General features: G+C 42.1%; 1 protein-coding gene across 1 annotated transcript; it reads right to left on the bottom strand.

The window, feature by feature from the left end:
• Positions 1 to 7,455: 7,455 nt before the first annotated feature.
• LOC115674567 (WAT1-related protein At5g07050-like) lies at positions 7,456 to 9,734 on the bottom strand. The gene is made up of 7 exons (XM_030596979.2): positions 9,425 to 9,734; positions 9,244 to 9,306; positions 9,018 to 9,134; positions 8,656 to 8,905; positions 8,394 to 8,552; positions 8,161 to 8,312; positions 7,456 to 7,949 (listed from the first exon to the last, which is right to left on the bottom strand). Exons 1-7 carry the CDS (start codon positions 9,628 to 9,630, stop codon positions 7,685 to 7,687), a joined length of 1,212 nt encoding a protein of 403 aa, XP_030452839.2. The 5' UTR covers positions 9,631 to 9,734; the 3' UTR covers positions 7,456 to 7,684.
• Positions 9,735 to 10,882: the final 1,148 nt, after the last annotated feature.

Genomic DNA, 10,882 nt, shown 5'->3' with positions numbered 1-10,882 from the left:
ATCTTTCACATACGGCCGTGACAGAAAAAAAAAATCGGAACAATAGTAATAATTAATGCCAAAAAGGACCGTCAGGTGTATTCACGAATTAATTAAATGTCCCGTTAGCCTCCGAAGACCGTCTCGCAATTTAGGCTCCGTTTAATTCGCGTCGCGGTTCGCCTTTTGAAATTTGCCGGTAACGGCCGAGCCTCCGGAAAAAAAAAGACTGGAAAGCGTGTTCCTCGCGGTACATACGCATGTACGCACGCGTATTCGTACATGTATTCAGCGAAACTGTGGGCAACTCCAAATTCATTCCCGTGGGGTGCGGACAGCTTTGGCTGCCGGGTGGGTTTTTGGCTGGACCCCCAGACGCACGGGGAGCGCGCTTAACGTCCAATCATCGGTCGTTGAGGTTTGGCCATTAATTGCTACGCACGTTAATTCCGTGTCGGGGTGGTTGATTCTCGGGTGGTTTTCGGACGAGACGGGGTTCGCCTACCGTGATGGCAAAACTCACAAAAAAAGTGTTAGGTGCCTAAAGCGCTTTTACATGCGATTTTATGATTACGCGCGCGAAGATTCTATGATCGCTAATTAAGATTTTTAACGGCTTTTTACTTTCTGCATTGCTCCTTCCTTCTATGTATATATGCGCGCGGTGCTTACGGGGATCAAGCCCCGGACCTGGTACTTTCCAGTCTCATTGCTCTAATGTCTTTACCGGCAGGGCCGCATGTCGGTTGGCAAGGTTTTTAAAGCTGGAAAAAAAGGGGAAAAAACAGAAGAAATGGAAAATTTGTGATGTGCGTTTTTTTTTTTTTTTTTTAGAACTTTTGGGGTGATCAAATTGCGGTGTGGGGGATGCGAAGGTGGGTGAGGACTTGGTGGCGTGTAAAAGTGGCGGTCGGTGATTGGTGGGTCAAGCGGGGCCCCTCTCGGGGTTGGTGAGGCCGGGAGGGTTGGTGAGATGGAGAAATTTCTCCTTCTTCTTCTTCATCTTCATCTTAATCTTAATCTTATTATATAATAATAATAATAATAATATTATTGTTATCGTGATTTTGTGTCTGCCCAATCATTCCAACCACAAGGGGACGCTCTTCCTTTTCTTATCTTGTGGCGCTTGCCAAACTCATTAGACCCTTTCCCTCTAAATTTTCGGTTACCCTTTTGGACCAAACTCACCAACTTTTTTGATGACGACTAGGTGACCAAATCCGACATCAAGGGTTCGACTTATTGTCTGTCCATCTCCAATTGTCTCTGTTTCTCTAGATCGGGTCCAATGTCTTTCCCCACTTGGGTGTACTCGCGGCAGATGCTCCGCGAGCCGGGAAAAATCACTGGGTACCCTCGATTTTGCATCGGTCCCCCACCTTCATGCGAATCATCGGGTCGTGTGGGTCTATCAGCTCGAGAAAGAGCCGGATGTCGCCGTCTTTGTTGGTGAGAGCTAAAATCGAATCTCGACTGAGACAAATTGGATTTGAATATGTGGATCGGATAATGATTATGGTATGTTGGATTATACTTGTGGAGTTTGCCTCGGCAAAATCGCTAGTAAGGCCCAGATCCTTACAAGTCGGGAACAAAGTACCGATTCGACTATCTATCTCAAACCAGTCTAGGTCTCGGATTAGTACTATAGTACTGCCTACTTTTGTCCTCATTGTGATCCCTCGCTCTGGGCGCAATGAGGCCCATCTAGGACCAGTGGCGTATTAAAATGACATCGCTAGTAAGGTTGTGAGTGACCTGATTTGCGGATGATCCCGTCTAGATAAATATTTCACGCTCGACTAAATAGACGGACGCTCGTCGAATTACTTTAGATGAAATTATTAGTGCATTTCCTAGGGCCAATCTATGTGCCAATAAATCCGAGAGGCATTTTCTATCGCTGGACAATAGTTCCGATCTCCGTTTTTTCTTTTTGGACCATCTGGCCATTTTGATTGAAGAAATATGCTTCATTGTTTCAAGTAAGACTAAAGCCCGCACATTTCAAGAGGGGAGAAAAGAGTACCGTCCAGTGTACGCAGAAGAAATTTGTGTGTCTCGGAGAATGTTTTAGATATAAATCAAACTGAATATAGGCGATAAAATCAAGAATTTTCGAGTCGGTTCGGTTCGACACCCAGGATCCATCTAATCTTCCGGTTCACATTGGTTTTCAACCCTCTAACCCGGGTATCAGCGTTGGTGTTCGACGTGGAAATCATATATATCTTCGTTAATTTTATCATTAGAATGAACCAGCCATTCTTCTTAGGTAGACATCTTCTTGTGTTCATTGAAGGGACTGGACAATTAGGCAGACTCATTATCCTAAGTTGAGTCCGAAATACTTAGGCCCACGACTCTGTTGGATCCTCAGATGTTAAGATTCGATTGATTTCCAAAGTCCATCCTTTCTAGGACCTCTTGTTTACCTTTTTCCTTTTCTTGTTAACGCCAACTTTCGAACTTGAAAACCGATTTTAGTCGAGCTTTCCAAGATTAACCCTAACCTGATTAACATTAACCTGCTGATTTTTGGTGATTATTAAGATTTGAGATGAAGCCTTCTCATAATCGATTTGAAGTAGTTGGGCTCTCCAAGAGCCTCAATCCCTCGTTATGTAGCATATGAGTATACTAGTTGCTAGGCCCAACCTTTTCAGCAGAGTAAGCCCACTAAAGGGCTAAGCCCGCTTTCAGTCGGTAAAAATGTTCAAATTGGTAGTGTAGCCCAAATTGATTGTGCACCTGTTTTGGTCCTACGAAAATAAAAAAAATAAAAAAATTGAATCATGACCATTTCAATTTTTAAGAAAGTAAGTTAAGGATGTTGCTGGGAACCCAAAAATGGCTATAAGACTACAACAGGTATCGGTCATTTTGAAAAAGAGACCGGCTTGGGGACACATCGGAAGATATCGACTTTATATTTATAAGATTTCATTAGATTATATCGATCGGAATGTGATTGGCTTAAGTTTGGTCAACAGGAGGATTGACATGTACAAGAGTGGTATTGGCCAATGTTGGCACCAAAATTTGACATGCCCGGTTGGTTCGAAGAGGGGAAACGAAGATTGGTGCGTTAGAAGCTGTTGACATACGCCTGTCTCAAAGTAGTTGGTATAAAAGTGGCATAAGTGGTTGGAAGACACATGGCTAAAATGGTTGGCATGTACGTGGCATAAGGGTTTGATATACGGCACAAGCGGCTAGCATTGACCCTAAACCTGTTAAAATTTCGAGAAAAGTGCAAGGAGGGTTAGTTTCTTGTCAAATGTTATCCTTTAAATATAGGAGCGGTGGAGATTATGGTTAGACACATGGCAAAAGCAGATTAGAATACATGGTGAAACAATTGGTATGGATACCAAACCTGTTACTGAAAATTGAAATCAGTGGTGTCCAAAACATGGGAAGCACATCCACAATGTGAAGAACACGTCCAAAGCGTTGGTAACAAGCTTCATAATGTAAAATCGAGATCCTAGAGGCTCATGACTATAAGGACATGTCCAAAACCGATACCAGCCAGTGCGGCCTATGTCCAAAACTAGGGGTGAACATCCAAAACTTGGGCTTAGAAATGAGTTTTAGAACGTAAAAGTGAGGTTCTACAGACTCATGACTATAAATAGAATGTCTTAAGCATGAATAAGGATGTGCATGCTCAATCAAATCGCAAAATTATACTCTTTGAGCACCTTGGAAAAATACTGTGGCGTCTCTTCCACATTTTCATTTGGTATGGACAAATCAAATCACATGAACGCCGTATAATGTATCACGGACCAAACGCCTTCTAGCATAGCGACACCATGCTTGGGATGCACTATACCCTATCTACATTCGACCACATCATCTCTTTTCCAATCTAGTACATTTTGATGGCATTTTGATGGAGAGAGAGAGAGAGAGAGAGAGAGAGAGAGAGAGAGAGAGAGAGAGAGAGAGATGAATCAGACAAAGGAAAACAGTTTAAAGGTGTTGGCCACTATTCAGGTGGTCAAATTTTCAACGATGGTGTCCGAACCATCATTTCCTCTGAATTTCATCTTGTTTTCTCATGACATCTTGCATGGATAAGGTTGAACCCTAGGGTCAGGTCACCATACTTGACAGATTATACTTCTCTCTGTCTTCATCACAACAGCACTCTCTGATGGCGTTGCTTGACTGTCTAAATTAAGACCTCACTTAACGTAAGCTGATCATTAGCTTCTTTACTAAATGAATCTAAAAATCTGTAAATCCTCCTCCAGTTAGGTCCATAAGTTTCGAAACTCGAGATGCAAACGGAAGGTTTTTGAACTAAATGGAGTGAAGCGAGCGTTCGAGGTCGACTTTTCCCTAGCAACATCTTGGATGCTTCTCATGTTTTGGTGTATTGCGAAATGTGGATTTGCTTCAATGATCTTGGGACAAGAAAAGTCTACCAGAAGTGAACAAATGACGACACCCATTATGACAATAATGGGAGTAATTAAATGCGTGGAAAGACTGTATTATGAGGACATTAGTGGGGGGTTAACAATATTATTGTGTTATATTTAGTCGAGTGTCTCCTGGCAACAGGACAAGAGGATCTACACATAGTGCTTAATTAGAGACAACGAGGCAGATATGGAAGAAGCAAAAGTTATGTGGAGAATCGCAGACGCACAATCTCTTGTCCGAAGCTTGCTAGTGATTTCCATGCAGATTAAGCATTATTCCTTCTTCCAGAGGCATCTTATACCAGTATTCCTCTGAAGTCCTTATCAGCTATCGCGTATTAGACTTGCGTGCCTATGCTGTCTCATCACTTAGTGAGCGATACCGTCGCTTGGTGTGGCAGTCGCAACAATCACGATTGAACAGTCCCGACCAACGTTCATGGAAGTTGCGCGATCAGTGAGGCTCACTCAGTTCCGGGTGCGAGGTTTTGTGTGGTGGGGATGGTGCAAATCGTCATTGAAGTTAGCTAGATTGGTGGCCATTGTTGGACACGATCTTTCGCTGTTTTGGCGTGATAAAACGTGTTGCTCTCATGCATGTGGAGATCAATTCTTTTGGGAGGGGTGCTATTCAAATAATTGCAAATCAGATGTTCAAGATTGGCATGATTATTTTTTCCATTCCATGGATGGTGACGGCCAATAAGAGTGTGGATCACCAGTTTTTGCTCTTTGGGCCTCGTCAATTTTTGCCCGGAAATGGCGGATGAAAGAAAAGATTACATTAGGCTGCTGATATATAGCAATATTAACTCTGATATCCGGTGATAAAACCGCCATTCTTCACTTCTTTCCATGATCTACATGTGAACTTAATACCTTAAACAGTTCAGCTATCACTAAAAATTCCAAATTGGGTTTCCCATCTCTCTCTCATTGAAGATGATGAACCTCAGGGTTCTACAACCATATCGAAGATTGTCGGTATCAAAGCAGCTTGACAGTCGTGGCCACGGCAACGGCGAACAAGGTGATGGAGAGAGAGAGAGAGAGAGAGAGAGAGAGAGAGAGAGAGAGAGAGAGAGAGAGAGAGAGAGAGAGAGATTTCTGATTAGGTTTGGCTATTTGTTTAATTGTCTACTAATGTTTGGTCCTTAATCCACCAATTAGTGTATAATACCATGTTACCTAGTGCAGATACAGCCTAAGTTGAAAGTACATTATTGGTCCCTGAACTTGCGCATTCTTTCCCATTAAGTTTTTGAACTTTTAATTTATTTAGTCAATCCCTTGAACTTAAGAGTATGGCGCGGAAAATTTTTCTACTGCCGTGGACTGTCATCTAATTTGCGGGACTAAGAACTTCGAAGATGAAGCCCACAACAAGACCTTAAGCAATAATACCTCACCACCGGCTATCACTCGAACTTTCTATGTGGAAATTCTTACTAGCTCCAATAACACGTCGGTTTGAACTGACTAGACTTGATTACAAAACTTATGTAAGTTCAAGAACTTTGATTAGAAATATCCAAGAGTTCTTATTGAAAAAATGCACTAAGTTTAGCGACCAAAAGCGGACTTTTAGTATAACCTAACTACGAAAGAAATGATCTTAAAAATAATTGGTATTGTGATAAATCTCAATAGAAAGAGTTCATCATTTATCGTGGAGACTTCGCCATCAAGGGACAAAATAAATGAAATTGAATTTTCTAACAAGATTAATGAAAAGAAAAATGAAAAGAAAAGGCAATGCCCTAGTGGGTGTTTTCAATGACTCTTTATAGCCACCACCACCTTATTTTGCTGCCTCCTTGTCTTCTTCTTCTCCCACTAAACTACGCCCGATTAAATTTAGCAAATAGGAAAGCTTTTTGTCTAGCTATAAGCTTTTATGTAGCAAAACGTAATCTTTAATAAAAGGAAGGATGCTATATATGTGTGTGTGACAACTAGGTTGAAACAGATGAGTGGACACGAACACACACACATAGATATTTACTCGTTCATAGAGCAAGATGAACCATAATCCAACTAAGCAATTGTGTTGTCAAAAGCCATGAACAAATTTATTAAGATATGAGTAGGAATCGCCCTTCCTCATGTGAGACTTCAAACACCCCAAACTTTTTCCATCCCAATTGAATATAACAGATTGCCCGTTTCATGTACATGGAAATCGGTTCTTAATGTAGTACATGATTCTAGGTGGAGCGATTGATCACAAAAACTTAAAATTAGAACCTGTGTGATGTTAATGTTCATATTTGACGACCCAATAATGGCAGATGAATCTAGCGTGATGAAATGAGAGGTTGTTCTTTCTATCGAAGAAATGACGATTTGATTGTATGTCTTGACAATACAACCATAAGAAAAGGCAATAGAGAATATACCAATTTGGAAAAAGAAAGTGGGGGCCGTGTCCCGAACCATAACTCCTCCTTGTTTCTTCTTTACATGTATTTTGATAACTCAAGGTTACGGACGAGAAAACTCGATTACTTGGAGGTTCAATGAAACACTTTACATGTTCCATACATCAGCAAGGCTCATGCCTTCGACTTGTACACGTGGGCCTAGTTCAGAGCAGTTTGTATGTAATTTGCAAGATTTGAACATACGACCTTCAATTTCCGAGGTAAAAATCTCTCAACATCTCATCTAGTTGTGACTATCCGAGGGTTAAAAATGACTCATTCATGTGACCTTTTCGTGATATATTTACTTTGAAATCACAATGTTAGTTTATTCCTTCTTTCTTTCTTGTTTTTGAAATTTTGAAATTGTAGGAGCAAAGAAAGCTTGAAGTTAGAAAAATGAGATGCTAGATCAAATAAAGATTCGATCACCCAACCAAAGAGTTTCTAATGGGAATCTATATGTCAGTCACTTAGGCTCTCGAGTGGAATCTGCATCAGACATCAGCAGTTCCGACACGTGTGCCGAGGAGATTCTCGAAATTATCCATCGCGAAAAATACTTAGTCCAATGCAAAATCATTTATCTCAACAAAAAAATTTAGAAGAAATTAAACAAAATGGAGTTTGCATTCTCAAATTTTCGTGTTCAACCATAGTGTTACAGAGAACCAAAGGCCGCTAGTCAGTCATCTCAAAAAATAAAAAAGAAAATTTCAAAGAGTGAAAAATCGAAGAAGAGCGAAAACTGAAAGCACAGAAGCCCCTCCCTCTTCCCTCCTCTTATTCTCATTCATTACTAAACTCTCAAGTTTTCTCTCAATGTCAAAGTGTGGGAGATCAGTTGGGCCTCGGGGCCTTCACGGCGACCATGGGAGGCTGGATGATCGGGCCGGTCACGGTCACCGGCGCCATTGTCTCCTGGAAGCCGCGGTTCTGCATCTCAAGGTCGTCGTTGTTAGCGGCTTCGATGTCGAGTGTGTGGCAGTTTTGATGGTCTTTGACTGGCTCAGGGATTTCCTCTGCCTCCTTCTCCTGGAACTCCTTGTACTTGCCCCACAACACCGAGTAGAGCCCGGCCACGATCAGGACAGAACCAAGAACCCTGTACCACATATCGAATAAATACTATATATTAACATACATAATATATAGTACAGTGATCCTATTGATAGATGACGTGATCACAAGTTATGTGGGAGAAACAAAAACCAAGAGAAGGCATTCTTCAATCATGGTGCCACAGTTTCTGCATCTTTATTGATGGGGACAATATTGAAAGGAAAACATTTGCAAGGGCGACGAGAGGAATTTACCCTCCGAGATAGATTTTTTCGGCGAGGATGAAGGAGCCCATGATGGCCACAATGATCATCATCAGGGGGCTGAAGGCGGTGACGAAGACTGGGCCTCTTTTCTTCATGACCAACCCTTGAACGTAGTATGCGATGCTCGATGACACTATCCCCTGTTTGACGTGCAACGATGTTGGTCATGATATAGACTTAAGTTGTGCTGTTGATTTTTCTTTTAAAGTAAATTTCCTTACAGCATAGGCGGCGGCGAGAAGGTTCATGTCAAAGCCAATGGACCAAACGGAAGCCTTGTGCTCCATCACAAACGTCACAGCAATGGACTGAAGAGTGCCCATGAACACCACCAAGGTCGTCAGTGAAAGATGTGCTGTGTATCTCTTCAAGGTCACTGCCTGTAATTTCAATGTTTGAACAAATGAGCGTCTCACATAGTGCTAATAAGTGAATATACGAGTGTTTAGCTACATATATGAACTTGTGTGTTTGTTAAGTTACCTGGAGAATGAAGAAAGCGGCCCAAGCGAGGGTGGCGATGATGAGGAAGATGGAGCCCTTGGCCCAATCCTTGTCGGCGGATTGTGGCGCCTCAGAGCTGTTCGAAGCATGGCCGTGGATGTGCTCTGACCACGGGAAGTTGAGGACATTTCCCTTGTACAGAGTCATCAGCATGGCGCCGCCCACCGTCACAACTGTCCCTGCCACCTTCGCCACGCACCTCACTTTCTTCATATCCACCTTTTCCATCCTGTTACACCGTTTGAGTGTAAGCATGTCATCGAATGCTCAAGAAGGATAAAGTCTATGATACGATGCTAGATATACTAAGAGCAGTCCATCACTTTAAAAAAATGCGGTACCTGCAGATAACCGCCATGACGAATGTCATTGCGGGGAGCATGTTGCTCATGGCGCATGAGAAGGTTGGGGACGTGAATTTCAGACCCGCGTAGTACAGGTTCTGATCTATCACCGGCCTGAGTACCGCGGAACAAGAAAAGAAAACACAGCATAAGAATTCACATAAACAATATATTTTTTTGAAGTCGAGAAATAAAAGCTGCAGTGTTCTTCATTATTACATACCCAAGCAGTCCCAGCATAAAGATTTGCATGAACACGGCGAATGTCATCTTCGGCCTCACCTTCCTGCAAATTATTCCAAATCAATTAATCCCGCATGTTCTTCGTCCCTCTTGATCTCTCTCATAAGCAGCTAACAGAAGTTGGGATGGATTGCTCTGTCGCTCAATATATATATAAGTACCTCTCGAGGATGAGGGCGAACGGGGCGATGACGACGGTGGCAAAGGCATGGCGGTAGACGACGAGGACGTAGTGGCTCATGCCACGGTTGAGGGAGACCTTGGTGATGATGTTCATGCCTGCATACCCGAACTGCAGTGACACCATCGCAATATACGGCCTCGCCCTCTGCATGAAGTCGCTCAACCGCCCTCCTTTTCCCTCCATTTCTCGGGTCGTTCTAAGGGAACTGAAATGGAAGAGAAGGTGAGAGGGAAAGAAGGGGTTGATGAAGATGCAGAGGAAGAAAACACTTCAAAGAGGACACTGTGCTTGTCTCCTAAGTACAGATTGCTGAAGCGAGGTCGGTATTTATAGGCCATGGGGGTGTTTCTTTATCCACTACGGTACAGTTCCTGGGGTGGTACGTGCGAGAGAATCTTGGCCTCGCTCGTGTGAGTGTTCGTTCCTTCTGCATCTCTTGTTTGAATATTCTTTTGGGAGAGAGAGAGAGAGTTTGAAAGGGAGAGGGAGAAATAATTATTCAGTGACTATGTTATATGTACTAAATTGAATTTGATGGGATTCACCTGAAACCTGTTAGAATAATTAAATATTAAATCACACGTTTATCTAATAGCTTAAGCTTTTAGAATAATTAACGGTAGTCCTACAAAATCTCACATAATATCAGAGAGAAGGTCCTGAGTTAAAATATTTCAAGATCCTCATTTGCCTCTCCAATTAAATATTTTCACGTATCGAATTTAATGGTCTATGTTCAATTTAGAATTACATTCAATAATATTTGCTCGAGAGAGAGGGAGAAGTGAGAGTGATGTGGGATCCACTAGTTATGGTTTAACCAAGTGGATTTTTGCTGATCTGAGGTGGTGATGAAAAAAAAAAGAAGCAAATGAAAGAGAGAGGGCATGGTGGTGCTTGCTGATGCAAGAAGAAGAGAGGAGTTTTATAATTCGATGGCGGTGGCCCAATCACATCGTCTACGCGGCGGTATGATGCATCACATATTTTTGAAAAGAGTCATTTAGCCCCACTTCTGTACCAAGGGAATAAGAAAGGACGAATAATGCACTCATAGTATTAATGCGGTTGATTGAGGATGTGGATAGAATTTCAGTTCAGGATCCGAAGGTTATTCGTTCAAATCCCACAAACGATTTCGGGTTCGAGCCACCTCCGCAGGCCAAAAGCCTGAACTTAACTGAATCATGGTGCTGACAGGCTGTTTCAAGGGCTCCAAGTAGCTGGTCCTTTTTTCTTGTCCCCTTGGGTTATAAAAGAAAAGGAAGAGCGATGCTAGTCTCCTAGTGAGTAATTAAAAAAGACTAATTATTATTTGCATAAAAATAGGTGAAAAACCAGTTCACAGAGGAGAAATGAAAAATGATTTGTGATCTCTCATTTTGAAGTATTACGCAAGAACTTTCAAGCTAATACATCTCAAGTAGCTATAGTT

The sequence above is a fragment of the Syzygium oleosum genome, unplaced genomic scaffold (assembly GCF_021117445.2).
Source record: "Syzygium oleosum isolate NSW1041296 unplaced genomic scaffold, Sole_v2.1 Sole_v2.23, whole genome shotgun sequence".
Lineage (NCBI taxonomy): Eukaryota > Viridiplantae > Streptophyta > Magnoliopsida > Myrtales > Myrtaceae > Syzygium > Syzygium oleosum.
The sequence above is the reverse complement of the archived record's forward strand: the minus strand, read 5'-3'. Positions and strand labels throughout refer to the sequence as shown.

What these genes read in the sequence shown, in the direction of transcription:
- LOC115674567 (XM_030596979.2), bottom strand. Translation starts at nt 9,630, where the DNA reads ATGGAGGGAAAAGGAGGGCGGTTGAGCGACTTCATGCAGAGGGCGAGG. An exon ending in GTCATGGCGGTTATCTGCAG is followed by an intron (nt 8,906 to 9,017) that starts GTACCGCATTTT and finishes ACGGTGTAACAG; the next exon opens with GATGGAAAAGGTGGATATGA. An exon ending in CCGCTTTCTTCATTCTCCAG is followed by an intron (nt 8,553 to 8,655) that starts GTAACTTAACAA and finishes TTGAAATTACAG; the next exon opens with GCAGTGACCTTGAAGAGATA.